This window comes from Gymnogyps californianus, unplaced genomic scaffold (genome assembly GCF_018139145.2).
Source record: "Gymnogyps californianus isolate 813 unplaced genomic scaffold, ASM1813914v2 HiC_scaffold_158, whole genome shotgun sequence".
Taxonomy (NCBI): Eukaryota; Metazoa; Chordata; class Aves; order Accipitriformes; family Cathartidae; genus Gymnogyps; species Gymnogyps californianus.
Genome location: NW_026114039.1, coordinates 52,812 through 74,849, shown reverse-complemented (window position 1 = coordinate 74,849; position 22,038 = coordinate 52,812). Strand labels below are relative to the sequence as shown.

Below are 22,038 nucleotides of genomic sequence, written 5' to 3'. Positions count from 1 at the left end.
GCCGTCGCCGGTGTTTGCCACGGTAAAATCCCGGTGCACCCCCCCCGCCCCGGCCTGCCCGTGAGAAGCACACGCAGATTTCTTTTTACAGAGGTGAAACAACCGGGTTCATCTTCACCGCGAGGCTCGCGGTGCCTTGGAGGGCTCCCCGGTGAGCTCCCGGCCCGGCAGCACCGGTGCCGCGGCCTGCCGCGTCTCCTCGACCCTCACGCCGGCAGAGAGGAGGTAAGGGAACGGCGCAGAAACACACCCCCCCCCCATTTCTCGGTGCATGAAGTAGATTTCGTGGTATTTGGGGGGAAAATCGGCCCGAAGGAGGAGGTTTCCTCGTCACCGAACTATTTACGCCGTGGCTTTGCACCCGGTGTATAACGCTGGCCCGGTTGCTCCGGCACCATCTCACCGAAACACCTAGATGGACGGGAATACCTTACACGCCGGAAAAATCCCCTCCGGTGCAATCACCACCGGCTAACCGACAATTACGGTTCTTTTTTTTCCCCCCCCCCCACCTTGTGCTGGTTTAACCCCAGGCTCCCACCCCAACTTGTAGGACCAAAACCAGTATGGAACTCCGGCAGGCAGCGACCAGCGGCGGCACCGGGCCCCTCTAAAGCACAACGCCACCGCCAGCTCCGCGTCGCTAACACCGGCCCGACCTCGCCTCTAACGCCAGAATTTTAATTGCGTAGGTCCCTCCTCCTGTCCTGTGTCCCCCCACCCCGACAGTCACCCCCTCCCAAGCCGGCTTCCCGGGCGCATCCTTAGGGAAAAAGCATTTACCACGGTCCCATCTCCCCAGCCCCATCCGGACAATCGGATTCGAGAGCCACCGGCCTCATTTTAATGGTCCTTGTTTTTCCCCCCCCCCGCCTCCCCGCCGCCCCCCTCCTCCTCCAAACTCGTGCAAAGAACGCGATGGCAGATGTAAACTCCACGAGAGTATCTCAGTTCTTGCAGAAATGCGTTAAGCCGGAGGACAGCGGCGGAGAGGCGCAGCCGAAGGAGGAGGCGACGGAGGAGCCAGCTCTCCCTCTCGTCCCGCCGTCCCGCCCGCAGACGGTACAAGGTACGCGCGCCCTTTTGGCTTTTTCCCCCCCAAAAAATAGCAGCACGTGACCGCGGCACCGGGCGGCCACCCTGCCAACGGCTGCCTCTGGTTTCGGATAAAGAGGAAAGCTCCAAAGAGAGGTTTACGTTAAAATTTTAGGCTCCGTTGCGTTGCGTTTGTCTCCTCAGAGGAAATCTCGATGGTCTTCACCACCTACAACATGGCAGCAGCCAACCTCGGGCCCTCGTCGAGGAGGAAGAGGGAGAAAGGCGGGGGTCAGGACGGCACGAGCACGGCGCTCTACGTCGACCGTCGCAAGTCCAAGGTGTGGAACTATTACACCAAGCTGGGAGACGCCTACGTGGAGTGCAACGTCTGCAAGAAGCAGCTCTCCTTCCACAACAGCACCACCACGATGCGGGAGCACCTGGTGAGGAAGCACAGCATCCGCGACACCTTGCTCTCCCAGCTCAAGGACGACCAGACTTCCGAATCCGACTACGCGGCGCAGGAAAACGCCGTGAAACGTTCCCGGCAGATGACGCCGGAGAGCGGCCTCTACCACGCCGCGTCCTGCTCGGAACCCAGGACCGACGTGATCCTGGAGCTGGTGCTGGAGATGATCTTCCGCGACCTGCACCCTCTTTCCATGGTGAAGGACAAAGGGTTTGGGCTCCTCATCGGATACCTGGAGCCAAGTTTTACCCTCCCGTCGCCCGTGCAGCTCTCCAGCATGCTGTGGCACCGGTACAACGTGGTGAAGCAGCACCTGGAGCGGTACTTGCAGACGGCGCAGGCCATCGTGGTCTGCGTGGAGTTCTGGGTTTCCCAGCTCGGCCAGACCTACCTGACTATCACGGCCAACTTCATCGACGGGGAGTGGCGGCGGGCACGGTGCGTCATGGAGACGCAGCAAGTGCACGAAGACAACGCGGAGGGCGATTTAGGGGAGAAGCTGTACGCCGTCCTCTCCGAATTCGGGTTGCCCAGCAAATCCGTCTTCTGCGTCATGCACGACAGCCCGCAGAGCGCGGCGGCGAACTCGCCGCAGCTGAAGGCGGCGTACGGCTGGAGCAGCCTGTGCTGCGCCGCGCGCACCCTTCACCTCTGCATCAAAGCGGGGCTGGAAGTGGAGCAGGTACAAGAAGCCCTGAGCACCGCCCGGGGCATCGTCAGGTATTTTCAGCAGGACGCAAAAGCCACTTGCTCCTTGAACAGCAAGCTAGAAGCCATCAATAAAACCAAGCTGAAGCTGGTGACGGACGTGGGGTCGCGCTGGATAACCACCATCGAAATGTGCGAGAGTCTCTTAGACCTGAAGTGGGCCATCATGTCCGTGCTGGAGGAACACCCCAAGGGCACGGCGGCTGTCCAGAACCTGGCCGACCACCAGTGGAAGCTCCTGCAGGACCTGGTACCGGTCATGAGGACCATCAAGATCGCGACCTCCTTCCTGCGCGAGGAGCAGAACGTCTCCGTATCTTCTCTGATGCCTTGCATCCACGGGATCGTCGCCGCCATCGGACAGCAGTCGGAAGAGGCCGGCGCCGTCATCAAGACGGTAGTGGGCAACATCAGGTCAGAGCTGACGCGGCGCTGGGGGTTATCGGAGGACGAGAAAGTGCTAGAAAGCCCAGCAGTTATCGCCTCTTTTTTGGACCCGCGCTTCAAGGAGATGAGGTTTCTCAGCCCCAGCCTGAGAAGCGAGCTGCACAAGAGAGTCAAAAACATGCTGTCGCAGGTTTTCAATCACCAGTCCCCATCTGCTACCCAGCTCTGGCTGCCAAACTCGGATTACAAAGCCGAGGGCGGAGACGCGGGCAGCCAGCTGTCTGCTCACAAGGACAGATGCTCGAGCACCCCGTCACAGAGCATGTACGACATCCTTTTGGGGAAGGACCCGACCGAGAGCATGCCCGAGATCCACCAGCAACTGGAAAACTACATCGTGGAGCCCCTCTGCAAGCGCAGCACCAACCCGCTGGACTGGTGGAAGAACAACGAGCATCGCTTCCCGGCCGTGGCGCGGCTGAGCCGGCAGTACCTCGCCGTCCCAGCCACCGCCGTGCTGCCCGACCAGGCCTTCGCCGCCGGCGAAAGCGCCCTGGAGCATCGGCGAGCCGTCCTGGCGCCGGAGAACCTGGACCAAATTCTGTTCTTGCATCAAAATTTTGACTTTTTAGAATCGATGAGAAGCGGTAACGAGACTCGGAACAGAACTCTGCACTAAGAGGCGCGGAGGCGGGCACGCGGAGCCCTTCCGTGGGCCGGCGGGTGTTTCATCAGCCTGCGGGGCTTCCAGCCGCCGGCCCAACAGCCCCACCGCAGTCACCCGGCTACGGCAGCGGCAGCCAGCGCCGAGTATTTTTCCAAACTCCTGCCTACACGTTTTTGTAATCGCTTTGGCAACGCCCGGCAGTGAAGAGCGAGCTCAGGAGGAGGTGTGAACACGCCGCCTTCCAGCACTCGCTTTCTCATCCACCACGGAGCCTGCAGTCCCGGCTTTATTCCTCAGGCTCAAAGCGTTTGCTCTCCGCTCATCCCTACCCGCATCAGACCCACCCGAGAGCCTGGGCCAGGCCTAAAGCCCCGAGCGTATTCTCAAGCTCTCTAAACTCGGGCCCAGTCCGTGCCCGAGTGTTTTTCACCCGTAAACAGCACTGATTGCGGGCAAGCCGGGAGTTCGGAACAGGCTTGGACAGGCGCCGAGCCGCCGGCACAAATACAGGCCTGGTGACGCCTTCGTCCCACGCGGATACAAGACACGGGTGTGCCAACACCATTAATTCAGCCACAGATACCACGTTACTCGACCGCAGCGCGCCGGTTCCCAATACCTGGAAGAGGAGGGTAGCCCAGAGGCCGTTCGGGCTCTGCGGAGCGAACGTCGCCCGGGACAGCGTGTTCTGGGATGTCCTGCAGCAACGGGCGTGAAAACACCCGCAAGATACATCACCTCAAACTTGAAATCACCTCTGCATTTTCCTCTGGGGTACGCTAATGAGTTATAATTGTAGCAAGCAGAGGTCAGTACCTTAATATACGCGCAGAATTAAGATCGCTCCGTGCTGCACCATCCCACTACTTTTTTTTTTTTATTATTATTTTTTCAAGGAAGCAGCCCCCCCGGTTCCAGCTTTGCGGCTTGCTTTCTGTTGCGTTACTGCTAAAACTTTCAGTCCTCGCAGCCGCTTCCCCGTCTGCCGGCAGGGCTGCTGCTGACTTAAGTGAACATGACTGAAAGGCCCGTCTTCGTTTTCGGAAGGCAGCTGGTTTCCCTTTGGAATCATAAGGGCTAAAGAAAAAAGTTTCTTGACTTTTTTTTTTTAAAAATACAAGTTAATGAGAAGCGAAAGGATAACGTTCAGCACCCACTGCACAAAGCCTCCTTCTCCTTTGGGTAAAGAAGTTTATCGAGGCCCGGACCTGAAGATTGGTCCTTTAAAGAGAAAATGGCACTGAAATACAGATTTGTTTGTGCTGGACACGAACGTTCAGCCAAGCAAAAATTGAACAAAGCCATGAAGCTCTTGTGGCCTGGCAACAACAACAAAAAAAAGAGCCTTTTATCCCTCCTAGTGTAATGACAGTGGAGACAAGACCCCGTATTTATATTTCATTCACTGAACTGATCAAACCCTCAATTTCCACTACCAAATGCAGTTTAGCGAGGCAGCGTTACTTATGCAAATAAACACAAATCAGTGCAATAACACACAACTGGAAGTGGTGCTTCAAAATACTACGAAAGGCTAACAGTGACTCCGCTAGAGAACCGAGACGGCTCCCGGCAGATCAAACACGTTCAACCACCCCGACTCTCCTGCCACGTCTATCACTGCAGCGCCCGAGCGCTCGCCGGTGGCAACGCAAACAAGGGAACGCCACCACATCGCCCGCAGCTCCCGCTCCGTCCCGCACAAGCCTGTACCTTGTATTCTGCAAGAGGAAAACGAAGGAAACGTTTGCCTTTGGACCGGAGAGCGGAGGAGCTGCGACGCAAGGGCAAGTTACGGCCTGGAGCAGTCCCCAGACCCAGCGGGTTTGCGGTCTCGAGCTTTAACTTTCAAGAGAGTTTCAGGAATAATAAGGATCCGTCTTTACACTCCCCCTGCCCACCGACCGAGGGACTGGGCCTGCGGAAGCACGTGCCCGGGTTCTTCTTTCGAGACTGATGTGCCCGTAGCACGCCGCGTTCGCACCACCAACCAAGCGTAACGAACTTTGCTTTAATTATTTAATTATTTATAGCGTAACCAGCAAGAGCAGTCCAAGAACTTTTACATCTGCTATTCAAGAACCCCATTTAATAAGCTAAGTAGAAAGCACATTAAATAAAAAGCCGACCCCACCTTACTTGGCTCAGAAGAGTGCTGTATTCGAGATCCGAGACGCCGCGCATGACTGTCGCTTTATGGCAAAACAAGACATTAAACACGATGACAATTTCTCAGCGATTTCCCTATTCTGTCTCTTTCTAACACCACCAAACCCCACAACTGAGAGCAAAAAGCGAGGGCCCAGGGCATCCAACTTCTGTTTTAAATGGAGGCAAAGGACTTCTTTAAACAAAAGCAGAAGTCAAGAGCTTCCAGCATTTGGACAACAGCTCTCTTACAGTCATTAACAACTGCATGTTTTCCCAACCACGCATAACTGTAACTCAATGCCAGGCACGCACACTTCACTTGGCACACATCTTGGCAGTGGTGATACACGTAAGGAACATCCGATGCCCTCGCATTGCTTTCTGTCAAACTCGACACCAACCATTGGCACTAACCGCTGAGAAAACCCAAGTAAGTTTTAAAAAAAAAAAAAAAAAAACAAAACAAAAAACCCCACTATGCACACAAAGCTGCGGCTTTTCTTCCAGAAACCCTTTAGCCAACGTTCTCTGCAGCTTCACCGAGCGCTTTTCCACGGCAGGAAAAGCCGAGGTGGTTTTTCAGCACGGGTGCGACTGCTGCTGTGCTCCTGCTGGGTCAGACTGAAGAGTGAGGGCGGCCTCGCGTCGTCTAATCCTCCTCAGAGCTCAGCCGCTGCCCAGACGCTAGAGAACGTTCACGCGTGTTTCTAAAAGGAGAAAACTAACCTCATTGCTGCTCGAAAATCACAGTTTCCCAGTTACCATTGGGGGAGGTCAGCATCTGGGTTTCTCCCATCTTTGCCTCACTTTTAAAACGCTTCATGGGCCATTTAATCTTCGCGAGAGGCTCTAACTGCTCCTGCGGGCGATGGCGTTTCATGTGAGCGTTCCTCCCTTTTATCTTGTCGAACACCCTGCAAGTTAGAAAACAAGCAGGGATTTTTATTTTTTAAATTCCCTTTTTTTAATTCAATAAACACCGTTAAACCAAGCTTCATTATTTCTGCTTTTGTGAATTTCTGTATATTTTGGTGCGTGGTGCAACACAGTTTCATCGCTTCGTTCTGCCCGTACCCGCCGGCTGCGTGGAACGCTGGTGGTTAAACACAACAGATGTTTGGGTTGAAAGTCAAACGAAACCGCGAGGCGGCCACGGGGCAGGGGTAATCCTCAAACTGCCCTTAGCGCCGCTTCCCCTCTGCCCCCCGGGCGGCTTTGACAGTTTAAATCCGTTTTAGCCAAAAGCAGGAGGTTTCTGGAAGAAAGATTAATAGCTACCTTTCACACTCTCCGCACGGAAATACACCCTGATGGTCCGCCTTTCCAGCCCGGTAGGGAGACTCATTCAGACCGCAGGATGGACTGCCTGTGCCGCGGCGCATCTTTTTATAACTCTTCCGCTTTATCTTCATGCTTTCCTTACGCAGAAGACGGCGCCTCCTCTTTGGCCTGCGAACAGCCTGTAAACCAGAGAGCCTTTATTAATTTTTCCTTCTCTTCAGAAAGGTGGATAGCTAAAGTAAAGAACTAGCTTGGAAAAAAAAATCTCTGAATGGCCCAGGCAATTAGAACGCGCTACATCCAGCACAAAAACGTATCAGCCCAGGTGAACTCCTTTGAACGCCACACAGCCAAAAAAACACTTTCATTCGACTGCGAGGACGGGCTGCAAACCCAGACCTTGAGAGAAAAACCCTATTATTTATACTACCCTAAGCGGAACAGCACTTCCCTCTACAAAAGTCTATACGACAGGTTTAAAGGGTAGAATTACTAAGTGCTGGAGACACATGGTTACCTACTTTCTACCACCGGGGAGAAAAAAAAAAAAGACAAAAAAAAAAGTATTTCCATGAACCAAATTCCTGTTTATTGGCAAGGAACGTTTCGGCAAGCCCCGTGCAGAGCCACGTCACCAGCCGTTCCTTTTATGGAGCGCTGGGATGTGACAGAATATCCCCAAAAATCATCAGCATCGAGTTTAATGCGAACAGGATTATTAATGTTAGTAAGCCGTTGGGAATTATCTTATTTAAATCAGCAAGGGTGCCAGCACGTTAAGAACAAATACTGTCTGTAACGAGTAAAAGCACGTTGTAGTAATGGTGCTAACTACGGCATACTGCTTTGTTGTTTCAGAGTTATTCCACTGAATAAGTTTATCAAAGCAGCAGCGGAATAAAACCAGCAGCTCTCCCTGGGCAGCATCTGCTGCACCTTTCCCAGAGCACCAGAAGGTGTTTTCCTTGAGGAGCGGCATCTCGCACAAATCCCCAGCAGTTTTTCTACCTTTTCTTCAGTCTCTTCCACCTCATCCTTGTCTCTCTTGACCTTTTTTCCTATTACTTGAGCTCGACTGCAGCCAAATTTAATTTTTTTTTTCCAGATATAGTAATATTCAACACACTGGGACACATTCTTAGTCTGAATCTATTGTGAGAAAAACAGAAGCAATCTATAATGGAAATACTGTCGTAAAACGTTTAAGGCACAGACACACAACAAATCCATCCAGCACAGTCTTTCTTTCCCCCATTCTCTCCGGTTATTGCACTGCAACGTGCCATGGAAGCTCCAGCATACGTACGGGTGAGATCAGACAGAAAACAAACCTTCCTCTTCCGAAAAGGCTGTAAAGGAGCGCTGGAAGGGCACAACTGTACGTTTCACACAGGCGGTCAGCGTAACGTTTCATTATTATTTTACTCTCTCTGGTATTTTGTACCAGAGATATTAAATATTCTGTTGTAATTACACCTTAGGGCAAATAACGCCTTGTACCCGTGTCTTTTTAGCGTTAAGAAGCAAACACTAGGTTTCAAAGAGCGGGACTCCAACACACAATTCAAAATATGACTTCCCGGGTTAAAACTGTCAACACTAACAGCCCGAGATCCACCTCGCTCCGAGGGCTTTACCTTCTTCTGTATCAGGTAAAAATCCTTCTTGTGTACACAAAAAGCCTTTTTAAACAACTCCTTCTCGAGAGGCGTCCAAGTATCTGAACCTAGCAATAAACAGCAACACACAAATTATTAGATCGCTCACAGCCTAAGGGAAATCGGCACAATTTATTATTCACGTATCGACATCTCTCCTCCTTCAGAAAGCGATTACCAAACACAGCCGTGAATTCGTTAGCAGTAGTCGTGATTACTGCCAGCAGATAAGCCCCGCACGCTGTAAAGCACGGGCACAACCGAAAGGAAGAGCGTACGGCAACGAGTATTTGGCATTGCCACACTGCAGCGTGCTTCTCCCGTTGGGTGTCACTGCAGGGCAGCGCACGTTAAAGCAGCGGGCTGAAACGCAAGAACAAGGCATTCCCCGCGTCAAAAAGCACCGCAAACAGATTCAAACGGAAGTGCTTTGCTACTGCTTTCCCCGCCCCAAAGAACACGACTCGCTGCTCACACGTTTTTTTAGAATAAATTCTTCAAATCAGAACACAGAAATGCAGTGTCTGTCACAGCATTCCAGGTGAAGGAACAAGCTCTACTTCCAGTTTACCTGTGTAATGATAATTAGCCAGAGGATGGGATTCAGATTTCTGAGGCCCCCCAAAAAGCAGCATCTCCAGAGCCTCCTGCAAGATTTAATGTAAAAAGACTTTAGATTTCCCTCCGACGAGGGGCAAAAAGGTAAACTCTTGCTTTCAGCTATTCTGCTACTTCAGTGCTTCAGTCCACTGTAGGAAGATTTTGCCCACAGCGCTGCTGCTAAGCACCGAGCGCTTCGGGATCACCTCAGCCCACTGAAGTTTCGGGAAGTATTTCCTCAATCCCCACCAAAGCGTTTTAAGAAAACAGAACCTCAGGAGATCTCCGGGGACCAAGCTGCGGGACCCCATCTGCCACCACCTCCAGGAGAAGATTTCTCTCTGCTGGAGTCATTTTCGGCTCGTCCCTGCCGCAGCAGACGTGCTCGTAGAGCCTCCTCGTGGAGACGCAGCGTACGCCCAGCCCTCCGCTATATTTGAGTGTTGTTAAACCCCTTCTTCAAAGACGATGGAGCAAAGCAGACCCACTCGGGGCTTAACCGGGACCAGGCTGGAGGCGTCTGCTCAGCAAGGAGCGCCTAGGGATGCTGCAGTTGTCAAGCACAGGACGTTTATCTAGAGCAGACCTCGGGTTTTATCTAATATGGCAATTCCTTCCCTCCTGGCATTCGGGGTAGTAGTACTTCTATTCTCTAAATCGCCACGTAACTTACAAGAGGCAAACAAAGCTCTTATTTATACACCAGGACAGGGTCTGCAACAGGCAGCAAGAACTCTGCACGTTTAGCAAAAAGACCAGACTCCAGCCCGCAGAACAGAAAACTCCGAGCAACTCCCAGCTCACACCGGTAACAAAGGCTGTCCTAGTCCATTATTAATTATGGCCAAATAGCTGCTTCTTACCAGAACATTGCCTCGTGCTTCGTGCAGGCAATGCAAGGCTAGCTCCAGGTTCGTTCCTCCGCCCGGCATGACGCTGGAGCAGGCCATGTTGAGCAGTTCTGTTACTACAAACGCAACGAAAAACAACAGAAAGTCAGTTTCTGTCAGGAGAGGGGAAAAGGCGCGACAGGAGGCAGAGGGAACACAGAACAAGTGCAACAGACAGACTGGAGACCAGGAAAAGGCACAGAAAAAAAAGTCAGATGTCCCAACTATCCGGGTATCGCTGTCTCTACCTTAAGAGCAGCTCTGGGACCGACAACTCCAGAGACAAATCTCCCCTCTTCCAAGGCCGCTGCAGGTGAGGTGGGACAGCTACAAATGCCCCTGACCACTTGGCACGGAAGATGCTACTGAGAGCGTAACAGTTACTACTTGTTCCCTGTTCTACCAGAACCGAGCAATCTCCTGCCCTCTAACGCTAGCACGTGGGAAGGCGGTCAAGAAAAGACGGGAGAGAACCTGAACGCACAAAAAGCTGCTGTGAAAAGGTGGACTTTTTGAACCCTAGTATCTCGGGGGTGGCCTTGGAAGGAAAGCGTTAAAGAAACCTCTGTCCTGTGTTTCCGGGTTAGTGGCGATGTCTCCCCAGGGCTTCCACACCAAGGACGCCGGCTGTTCATCCTTTTCCGAATGCGATCTATCCCGGAGGTTTGGTAGCTCTGCCTGAAACCGACTGCCAACGTTGATGTGTCTAAAGTCGTAAGAAACAGGAGGTGAGGAAGGCAAGTTGTGAACAGATGCATCACGATAGCACGCAGCTGCATGCACACACGCTTAGAAAGAGGGGATATGTCATGAGCTGAAATAAATACGGTACGTATATAACATACATTTCCCAGCAAAGCATTACTAGCCCTCCTCCTCTAACAACTTTCACAGTCACTTCTCAGCACTAACAGCATCACCGCGCCACCCCTGGAATCCTTCTGTCCCCAATCAATCCAGAAAGTTTCTTCTCCCTTCCTCAAAACCTGGCAAAATATGTGAGGTTCGCTTTGAGACTCATAGCGAGCAGCAAAAGAGAAGGCTGCGACAAAAAAGGATGTCCGAACACCGCGTAGAATGAGGAGGGGCAGGCATCTTTCTTTATGACACCAGCCTAATTCATAAATGAAGCCGGTATTTCACCACGACAGCACTGGGCGTCTTGTTGCAACTTCATTCTGGCCAGCACGTGGTACCATCCGGCCAAAAACCGCTATTAATCTCACCAGCAATGCAGGACAGCGAGAGAATCGGCCCAAGCGACAAGGACCGTGGGAGGGAGATGGTCAGTGTCAACCTCGACGGCCTGTACAGCCCAGGCGCTTGAACCAACCACACACCGACTCCCGAACTGCCGTTCCCTCATCACCCGTTTTCCAAACGTTTGCTGTTATTCTAACTGCTATGCCATAACTCACGGCTGAATGCTGATTTTGGCGTTATCCGTCATCAGGCACAATCCAAAGTCCCCGCTGTCCATTCTGCCTGAAAGACATAAAAAACCGCTCGAGATAAAAATCATTCTGCCGAGACCGTCCTTCAGCCTTCCTCCGCATCCTCATCCTCGCAAACTGCTAACTATTCTCTTTGAATTCCCCTCATTCCGGTGAAATTGCTCATTTTGACTTTTTCACTTGCAAGCTCTCGAGATGGACCATCGGGATACGATTTCACAGCTGCATCTGACCACGGGTCAGAAGTCAGCCACGCAGGGATCGAGCAGTTCCGTTTTTTGGAGGTTTTTTTGATAAGCGCAAGCCAGCATCAGAGCAAAACCCTGGCCGGCTGTTTACATCCCCTTGTCCACAACAGGAATCGCTAAGTAGAGGTCACTTACTTCTGTTTTTTAAAGCCTTCTCTGGAAGGCCCGAGCAGCGCTGGGGTCTGCCCGTGTTTGTGGGCACAACCCCTGAACTCGGCCGCGGTTGCCGAGTAACTACAGACGACAAACCCTCGAGCAGAAGCCGAACCCAGAGGAAAACTCCTCTCGGTGGGCTCCTGCCTCCGACGCGCGGGTGCCCGCTGTAGCACCTTCTGCGGTTTTACGACAGGATTGTTATTACGTGGTTTTAATACTTGGACTAAGATAAATTTGTACCGCAAACGCACACAATAAAATCGGGTCAGCAGTTTACAAGTAACTTAAACTGCTACATGTCAGTGTCCGTATGTCCGCTGGCCTCTATATGATGCAGTAATTTATCCTACAGGAAGGTGGATACCATTTTAATTTATAGCCTATCTTGGAGAAAACGACTGCGGGTCAGTTTTCTCTTTCTGTAGTCTGTACGAGAGCCAGCTGGACTCCTTTCCAGTTCTATTATCTGTTGCGTGCAGACATTAGGATTTCATTACCTAACACAGCACTGAACAGCTGGTTGGGATCACCGCTAGCAGAGGAGGAGCAGAGAGTGCTGAAATAGAGGCCTGATCCTTCCCGCACGGGGCTGAGCATCGGAGGCGGCGTGTAAGGAGAGCACTGGAACAAGTCTCTCAGCAGATGATCCACCAGGAACACGGGCGAACGAAGGTTACTCTGGTAACACCCTCCCACCCCCGGCTGGGCTTCAGGGGCCGGCGGAGGTGGGATGAAAAGTGATTTTGGCCGCGTTTGCCTCTTTCTCTTTTTCTGGTGGAAGCTTTCCTTGAGGTCCTTCCCATCCGGGCTTTCCTTTTCAGTAACCTGGACAAATAATTCCAAACAAACCGTCACATCCCTGTTTATCACAGAAAAGCAGCGGAACAAGTTCAAGGCACTGGAAAACGTATAGAAGAAAGCTTGAAATTGCACAGGATTTTTGTCTGGTTTTCCTCTAGACTCTTGGTGTCACGACTTATTATTCCGAGCTCAATAACGAACACCAAATTCCAAAAGTCGCGTGCGGAGTGCAGTCAGAGAACCCTCTGCTCTAGTCCTTACATATTTCCCATGAATTACTCAGACGGACCCTGGAACCTTTACCAAGTCCATTACTGCAGCAATTACCACCAAGTCCATTACTGCAGCGTTATTTGAGATTAATTTGGGGGATTTAAGGCAGCCGTAACGCTAAGCTGCTGGCTAAGCCAGCGAAACTCGCACACTGGTGACCAGTTGCTCAAAGAAGAGATTCCAGCGAAGGCAGCTAACTAAGGTGTTTCTACTAAATCGTTAAAATACTCGAGGAACGCAATCGCCACCCACCTCGTTGCCTGCTTGCGAGTTCGTAGCCATCACCGGTACCGAGACAGGGATCACCAGAGGAGCCACTGTTACGTCCTCTAAAGGCATCGCGGGTTTTGAGGGACAGCTTCCATCTCCTGCTGCCTCGAGCGACAGGTCCTGAGCGTTTACGTCTCCTGCGTCGCACACCTTACCGCAAACACAAACATGAGGTGTATCTTCCGGCATCGGCCATCTGAGGACGTCAAAGCGCTTTGCAAACTATTCTTTCAAGTCGCTTCTGAACTGTTTCTCCCTTACATAAAATAACGATGATAATAAGAGCTGCTACACTGAGTAGGTTTCTCCAAGCACAACATAGCTCAGTGAGAACCCAGAACAGGAATCCTTATCGCACCAATCCCTTACTCTTATCTTTACAAAGCTGAGCTCCCAAGCTCACACTACCAGCTAGAACAGTCAGGCTTACGTTTTTCACTCGCGCTTCACAGCTGTGGAGTAAGAAACATTGCTGGAAATAGCAGCAGCTTGCAAAACAGTACAATTACTCAAGAACGTCCACGACGTAACACCCACTCAAAGGGCTTCAACAGCACCGCGATTCTGGATCCCACTCTTTTATTCACCTGAATTTTCAGGACAGAGCTTAAGTTGCTCCACAGCTTTTACCTCCAGACACTACAGGCAGGTTTTAAAGAATCCTCATGACCTTAATTCAAATTCCTGTTAAATAACAAGCACCGAAGGATTCCGTTTCCCTTTACCTGCTGTCCCTCCTTCCTTTGTGGTGAATGCCATTGTTCACCATGAAAATACCCGTGGCTCTCCAGACCGTTCTCGGTACAAAACAGCCGACCGCAGCTCTTGCGGAGAAAGCCGCTTTCACAGTTGCTGCCATCAGCAGGAGCAGCACCGGTCTTATTGCTAAGTGAAAAGTCGAGATAAAGGGATGGAAAATTAACATGATAAAGTTGAACTGCTTTTTTAAAACAATAATTTAATGACTATCAATGTTAGATCCACGCTCGCATTTCCTGCCGTAGAGCTCACTTCAGGTCTAGCTGGGAAACCTCTGCAGTTCATTTAGCAGCAAAAGATGCTAACTAGAGAAAAATCCCCAGTGGGACATCGATCTGCAGCATTATAGAGACGCAGCTTTCAGGAAGAGATGCAGTTAAGATACCTTCTCTTTTGAGCAGTTACATGAATTGTACCTACTAACGGACACGTACAAATATTATTTTCAAAGTTATACACATCACTTTTTAACTGCGACGCCGAAAAAGAATGCCCTGCGTTAAAAACTCCAGAAGCGTTTTCTTTCAATACCGTGCATTTCGTACGCCCTGGAATTTCACCTTGGGAAAGGTGACGTCGGAAGTCCTTGCACATCGATTTCTTTATCCACATGACGAAGAAAGCAAACGAAGTTAAAGCTTCCCAGCGCACCATACTTACGGCCTTGCCATTCCTATAGCCCGGCTAATCCTCAGAACCTCTTCTGACACGGAAACGGAGGGCCGGGCAGACTACCAAGGCCGGCTGGACCAGGTAATTATTTTCACGTGGCTCACCAGGAACCACGATTTTCATTTGTTGCCGAAGAATGATGAAATTCTCCTTTCTCAATGAGAGACAGCAGCTCCCTTACCTGCGATGGTTAGCAACACGGCAGGAAAGGCACCTCTTCCGAGGCTGTGTGGGGACTTCACTGCTGCTCAGGACGTAGATTATAAAAACCTCTTTTTTGCAGGGAGCAGCTTGCTTTCTCGCTTAGGAAACGGCAAGCTATCTAGGCTGGGCAGTTACTTACAGAGAAAATACCAGAGGCGTGCAGTCCCTGCACCAAAGGAAAGTGGCAATTACCAAAGAAGAGGGAAGTATGTGTATTTTCTTCAGCAGAGGGAACTGAGTCACAAACTCACTCTAAAAAAATAATTAATTGTAAAATTAGCTAATCACTTTTAAAACCTAAATTCAGGGCCTGCCTCCATGATTACAATGCAATAATACTCTTTACAGGCGGACTGCTCACCAGGAATGAGATTGAGAGTGAAGCCCGTGCCCGCCCCCAGTCACCTGGAAACCCTTTGACGAGGTGAATCCCTTAACACCATCCTAGATTTCTGTTTCTTTCCTTCCATGGTGAACTTTCAGTCTTTTATTGTTGTAACGTGTGAAAAGAACAAGCCTGGTCGTTCCTTATCACATCCTTAACAGTCTTCAACATTTCACTCAAGTTACCTCCCTGTCACGCTTCAGCCGCCCCATGATTTTTACGATTGTGAGTTAGAAATGAGGTTGAAAGTCTTGTGGTTCTAATTTAAACACCTATTAATTAGCACAATCTAAAGCTAGCCAAATGAAAAGGCTGTGTTAAATCTCAAACACCGTCCCCCCCCGCCCCGAGGGAAAAGAAATGTGCCTGACTAGGTGCTAAAACGCGCTCCAGAAAACAACCACCGCCCTCAACACTTCAGTGCAACCTGCTTACCACCCAGCTGGCAAGTTTTCTTCCTTTGCTGCGTTAGTGAGGCTGTAGATATTTCCACCCTGCAGGTAAAGAAACAATAATCAAAAGCAGATGTTATTCTGCCTGCAAGTAAAGCTTTAAAATATAGTCATTCCGTCTTTAAAAAAAAAAAAAAAAAAAGAGAAACGGAACGTCTGAGCTGTTTTCTCCGTGAAAATAACACTTTGCACTTGCACAGCAAAGCAACGCTCATTAACCAATCTCATAAATCTTGCCAGTCACTAATAAATACTCCTGGTAACACTTAGATACGTGCGTGCACACGGTAAGCACACGGGCAAACAGGAATCCCCGTCTACACAACGTGGCTATCAAACTGCATTATTGCCATCACAAGCTGTACGCAGGGGCGGCCACGCTCCGATTCCTCGGCCACGCGCGGTTCCCGTGCCGCATGCCCGGCTCCAGAGCTCCAGTGATGCGGGGAGGACGGGATCATCCCGATCCCCAGCTGCCGCAGGCATCGGCTCTGCTAACGCCACGCTGCCGGGTCAACAACAGGAACGTGGGAGCAGGAAGGGGATTTGCTCCTGCCCCACGTTATCATCCAGGGTCCCCAAAACCTCCTGGAGTTAAGAGGAATGCAAATCTAAGACTCCCCTAAGCCATTGGATTTCTCACCTCGACCGCCGAAGGCACAGAGAGCCTTTGTGAGGAGCCAGAAAGGAAACAGGAGGAACACAGACTGGGTTTAACCTCAGCGCGTTAGAAACTCCCTGTCCTGAGGGCTGCCGGTCCCCTTGGCCCGATGCATGAGGCGGCAGCAACCCCCTCGGGACAGGGCAAGGTGTGCGTGTAAGCCTGACACCCAACTAACAACTAAAAAAGCACTTAAACCAACCCCAAACTTTGGGGATATTTAGTCCCCAAAACAGCCGCAGCACATCCATCCGTAACACAAGCTTCCACGACTACCCTCAATTAACGTGTTTTGACCTTGACCTCCAGAGACTGATCTCTAAAGGCGAGAAGTTCGTTTAGGTTGACTCTCGATCTCCCTGCCCTCCCACGAGCAACGAGACGCCAATTATTTCCACTCGAGAAAGCTGTTCCCGTTCCACGGGCACCGAACTCGCTGAACGTTCAGGCGTTCGCAGCTTTGGATTATCACTGACCTGCGCGCAAGCCCGACCAAGAAGCCAGGTGAAAGGCTACGTATCACGTTACTAAATATCCCAAGACTTGATCTCGTTAAATTAGTTCTCAACCTTTGGCACTGGATTAATTAGTTAATGTTTTCAGAGCGCTCTGGATGTGTAAAGTGCCGTGTAAGCGCTAAGTACTGTTATTGGTGAATCTAGAGCTGTCAACACTAATAAAAAGCACTTAAAAGAGGGCAGGAAGACAGCAAACGGCTCCGAGATACGAACTCAAGTAACAGACAGCTAAACGTGAAGAGCCAGCAGGTTGACGTACTTGAATCCTGTTGAAAATGGTCAGCCTGCGCGTCGTCCCGGCCGCAGGAGCCGACGAGAAGGACGCCATGGCCACCTGGCTCGGGGGAGCCGCGCAGCTCAGCCCAAACGTCAGCTTCTCCCTGCGGACGGCAGGCAGACGCCAAGAACGGGCAGCACCCGCCGGCGCTTTCCCGCCTGTCTCCGCGCTACGATCTTTACTCTTCTCTTTTTTAAATGCAGAAGCCTTGTTTTCGAGCTGATTCGGCCTCCCAGAAGAGTGGCTTCCCACGGCACTTCCAGGCACCGCGTACTGGAGCTGACCAGGAACAGAGGAGTCTCTTAATCCCACGTATTCTTTCAAGGGTGCTGGCTGCGGTCCTTGTTTCTTCCCGTCTGATGGAACGCCCTGGAACTGGGGGACGGCCTTTTGGAGGTACGTGGAAGGCCCTCCATACTCCGTCGGCTGCGGGAGCTGGGGAGCCAAGGGGGGCGGCTGCTGCCAAAATCCCGCTTGGAAGGGGTTTGCCGCCAGGTGCTTGGCTTCGGGAGCTGCCAGCGGGGACGGAGCCAGCGCCTGGGCGTGAGACAGGACCTGCTGAGACTTGGCCATCACCTGGAAGAGGTGCTGCTGCATCTGCAGCGGCTCCGGGCACGCAGCAGGCTCCTGGGGTTTCGGGCAGAGCTGCCCGGTCTCGTTCTGCAGCGCACCGCGCTTCCGAACCTCTGGAAAACTCAACTCCCCAGCGTTCTCCCACGGGTGGGAGCGGTGGGTTTTTGCCGACTGAAAGGCTTCCTCGAAACAACCAAGGGCCGACTCGCTCGGCGCGTCCTCTTCCGCTTTAAAAGGTGCAACGGAGAAAGACAAAGCGTCCAGACACTCGTACGTGGGTGAGAACGTGCGGGAAGGTCCAGCTAACCCCTCCGAAACACCCTGCGCTGCGACAGGCGGCTTGAGAGCAAGGCAGACGCTATTCCTTTTGGGATTAGCACAAACCGGCACGTTTCTAATCCACTGAAAGTTACTGCTCGACTGGTTTGCAGGCAGCTTCTGCCCTCTGAAGGCAGGAAAACAAGGCAGGGCGCTGTTGGGACAATACTGCAGCCCCACGGGCTCCGAGGGGAGCTGGGCTTCTGAAATAAAAGACCTACTGGTCAGATTGGTAAGTACGTTCTCGCCCGGCACAATTCCGGAGACGTTGCCGGGGTTTATTACGGCACAGACGTTGGAAGAAGCGGCACTCTTTTGGCACGAGAGGCGATCCTTCGACATATTGTCACCCGCAGCCTCCGAAAGTCCACTGCTGTTAGACGCAAGGCAAGAGGCCTGGCTTGCTGGGGAGGAATCTGTCAAGGCAGCGCCCGCGTGCTCTGCGGAGGGCAAGGCAGCCAAGGGAAGCTTCTGATCTGCAAAGCCGTCCGCAACGCACCTCAGCAGGTCTCTTTTGGGTGGGAAAGAGCCTGACTCCGAGCGCGCAGTCAGTCTGTCCACCAATTTCCCGCTGCCTTGGATATACGGACCGGGAAGAAGCGGGGATTCCTCCCTGGCACGTTCCTTAGGAGCCTCCTTCAAGCCGCACAAGCTGTGCTGCAGTTCGTAATGCCGGCGCAGCGAACGGTGATCGCAGTAGCTCTTATTGCAGTCTCGTTCCGGGCACACGAAAGGTTTTATTTTCTGATGCGTCAACATGTGCCCGCTCCTGCGGTGATCAAGAGAAGAAAACACTGCGTATTAGCGTTGCCAACTGAAAAAGGAAGTTATTTTGCACCTAAGCTACTGCAGCTCTTGCGCTCCTTTTAGTTAGTACAGTTCCACTCAAGGCAGAGACGCTGCACAGGACGTAAATCAAAGCAGCATTTGGCCTCTATTCAGAAGAGGTTCACGAAAGTGCCCTCCAACTGCTTTATCCCACTGGGGCGCAGAACGATCCCGCTTGCTCTATCGCCACCGCTGGTGTCTCTCCAGAAACACAACTCAAAAAGGGATCCGAAATTCTCCCCAAATCCAGGAGGATCTCTGCAGGCTATCAGCCCCCCCCCGCGCTCAGCAAGGATGAAGGAAACCAGAACACAAGTCGAAAGGGATCTCAACCCAAGCTCTACCCGTGAGTGCGCACAGCGATGCCAGTCAGCACAAGCTAAAGGCTGGTTACAATTCTCTTTTGGTTTAGAGTAGAAAACGGCAGAGTAGAAATTGGTAGAGAGACAGAAGAAATCAGGCAGGCGCGTTACCTAAACCAACGGGAAACCGTCAGTAAAACTGCAGATTGTCACTTCGTAAAGGTACATTTTAGGACAGAATAGGTTTGTTGGCAACTGCTCCGGTCCGACACAAAGCAAAACAGTGTTTTACTGAGCCCCGGACTACCACCGCCAAAAGCCGGACCTACGGTAATCTGCCGGTGTTTCGAGAGCTTTTCAGAATGAGTAATAAAAGCTTTACAGCACCGGGAAGCGTAGGATGCCAGGCAGCGGTGGCATCAATAAGCAATCTTTTGCAACAGTTCCTAACAGAGCGGCTGCCAAAAATCAGAAGTTGACTCTCCAGTACAAACACCTTCCCCCACGCCAGTCACCAGACAGGAGAGGAGAAAAAAAAAAAAAAAAAAAAAAGACTAGCTGCTATTGTAGGGCTCGGTGTTACAGATTTTTCTGCAGCTGGACAGAAATACATATTTCTGAGGCTTTTCCTGCACCAGCCCGCTCTGGAAAATTCAAAGCGAATTTGCATCTGCTTGGGAAGTCGTTTTGTAACCTAACTCACCACATTCGCTAGCCTGAAAACACAACAAAGACTAACAAGCACCATAACTTCCGAAACTGGAAAACACAAGTACTGCAGGAGCCAATCTTATTTACATTTGGTAAACAAGGCCGCAGCAACCCTACACATTTGTAACGGCGAATGCCTACGTACAGGTGGTCCGGCCGTTTAAAGGCCTTGCTGCAGACGGTACAGACGTGTTCCCGTTTCTGGCTGTGAGTCAGGCAGTGTTTGCTGAGAGCGCTGGCACTGCCGAACACCTTCCCGCAGCGGCTGCAGCCCGGCAGCGAGGTCCCAGGAGAGCCGAGGGGACGCTTTCCTCTCCCCGCAGATCCGCCGCCGCCTCCTTCAGCCTCCTCCGGTCCCGTCGGCGTGGGAAGCCCCGGTTCTGAAGGGAGGGAGAAAGCGATATCATCCTCAGGTTACTCTTGCGATGACACGCTCCTCACTTATTAGCTCTAATAAAAATGTCTCTTTTTATAACGATGGAGGGCTCAGGCCCGTGGGCTTTGATGACTGAATATGCGCAGAAAAACGAGTATGGAAGTCTCACAAACCTGCTCCACCTCTTAGGATTTGCAGCTCTGGAGCTACTTTATTTCTGGGGTCTCCACAAACACCTAAACCCACGTCCCACCCTCACACAGCTTACAGCCTTTGCCATTTTGAACCTCGTTGTAAGGCTTTTTACCATTTTCCCCTCTTCCTTCGGAAAAGAGGGAGGGAATGAGACAACTCCAAACCGCTTGGTTCAAGGTATTTTATCTGTAGCAATTTGACTAGGTGATAACCCAGGCACTTCCCGCTGGATTGGACTTTGGGAGACAATTCAAGGCTCCCCACCCACGAGTCAGGAATGAGCCTCTACAAGCTGTTATTAATTGGTGAATCAGTAGAAACGCAGGCCTCAATTGTCAGCAGAAAGTCTCATTTTCTCCTCCAAGTGCTGCTAGTTACAGATTTTCACTTGCTTTGTTTTCAAGCCACCCAAACAGGGCGTGCTTTTATATACATTAGCAATTAAGTTATCCATTCCCTCCAGAAGAGCGTTTTACTAAAGGCGCCCTCCTTTCAACGGCAGACCTAGAAAGAGCCCATTCTGCTTAATCCATTTTACAGAGAATTTCAACTGCGGAAAGGATTAAAGAGAATGTCTCTCCTCCGCTTCAGGGAAAGCCAGTAATATAGATGTTTGCAACATATTTAGCAAATCTATCATTTTAATGCCTTCGCATTTTCCGTTTCCAGCTGGAGGGCAGGTTGCAAGGACTCTTGGAAAAAAAAAAACAAACCAAAACACAAACATATTCCCGTCTAGGGTATAATTTTAAGAAAATAGGACAGAAGTGAGATTCCTGTGAAAGAGAAGTGTTATAATTATTATCATCTTCCACAGTCTTATCAATCTGAATGCCATTTTACAGGTAAAAGGCAACAAGAAACATTTTCAAAGCGCTGAACCTTACATGAACCTAAAACTGATTTAAAAAACCCCACATGTATCCACTTCTTTACCCCAAAGATCTTTCCACATAATGGACTCTGCCACCTACATAAAGCTACTAAAGATCTCCGGCTGCTCTGATCTGTGAGACACCCCTTAAAATAAGAGAGAACGCAGAGTCCAGTGCGCTCACCGTGCTGCGAGGGCCGTGAGTCAGGCTCATCGAGGAGCTGAACGGAGTCGCAGTCCTTCGCCGGGTACAGAGGGAGCGTGTTTAAATCGGCCTCCAGAGCGTGGCTGGCCGCATCCACGGCTGGAAGGCCAGTCACCACGTCCAAGCCGCTCAGCCCGGCGTACATCACGTCTTTCGCATTTAGGCACAAATCGTGGTTGAGGACCTCGCTACAGACCAGCCCCTGGCTTTCGGAAAACCCAGGGAGATGCATCTCCAAATGAACCGCGTTCTCGTCGCCGAAGGGGTACTGGTCCATGCCCACCGACAACCTTAGGGCCAGTTAAAGGTGGTCTCCTTCCCACCTAGAGCAAAACTCGAGGGCGTGAGGACAACGAGCCTCCTAAACAAAACGTAACAAGGAAAAGTTAAATAAATAAGATTTGATGCTACTCACCAAACCCTAACCAGTACCGCAACTGGCCCTATATCAACCATACCTTATAGGAGAAGGAGACAGAAGTATCCCGATTCCCGTTGCAAACACAAGGCATGCCCCTGCCTTCTGAAGCAGAGGAGGGCTGCCGAGACGCCGCAGGCAGGTTTGGAGAGCTGGGGAGACGAGGGGTTCTTCTTATAAAAAGCTGCACTAAGAAAAAGGGTTGAAGTGTTTCCCCTACCCTGGAATAGGCTGAGGGGCTGCCCCAGGGCGGAGGGGC

General features: G+C 51.3%; 2 protein-coding genes across 3 annotated transcripts; one reads left to right on the top strand and one right to left on the bottom strand.

The window, feature by feature from the left end:
• Positions 1-1,466: 1,466 nt before the first annotated feature.
• LOC127028054 (E3 SUMO-protein ligase ZBED1-like) lies at positions 1,467-3,281 on the top strand. Its single transcript, XM_050913876.1, has one exon. The coding sequence runs from the start codon at positions 1,467-1,469 to the stop codon at positions 3,279-3,281; it is 1,815 nt and encodes a 604-aa protein (XP_050769833.1).
• A 1,956-nt stretch (positions 3,282-5,237) lies between these two features.
• Positions 5,238-21,920, bottom strand: ZNF541 (zinc finger protein 541). Of its 2 annotated transcripts, XM_050913885.1 has the most exons (17): positions 21,820-21,920; positions 21,341-21,722; positions 19,857-20,091; positions 16,962-18,639; positions 15,507-15,565; positions 13,777-13,936; positions 13,034-13,201; positions 12,205-12,532; positions 11,268-11,334; positions 10,413-10,555; positions 9,823-9,926; positions 8,931-9,006; positions 8,339-8,427; positions 7,710-7,850; positions 7,084-7,100; positions 6,699-6,860; positions 5,238-6,334 (listed from the first exon to the last, which is right to left on the bottom strand). In XM_050913885.1, exons 2-17 carry the CDS (start codon positions 21,636-21,638, stop codon positions 6,148-6,150), a joined length of 3,912 nt encoding a protein of 1,303 aa, XP_050769842.1. In that variant the 5' UTR covers positions 21,639-21,722; positions 21,820-21,920; the 3' UTR covers positions 5,238-6,147. The 2 variants fall into 2 exon arrangements, with proteins under 2 accessions (XP_050769842.1, XP_050769844.1); XM_050913887.1 differs by lacking the exons at positions 7,084-7,100; positions 7,710-7,850 and having other exon boundaries at positions 6,699-6,880.
• Positions 21,921-22,038: the final 118 nt, after the last annotated feature.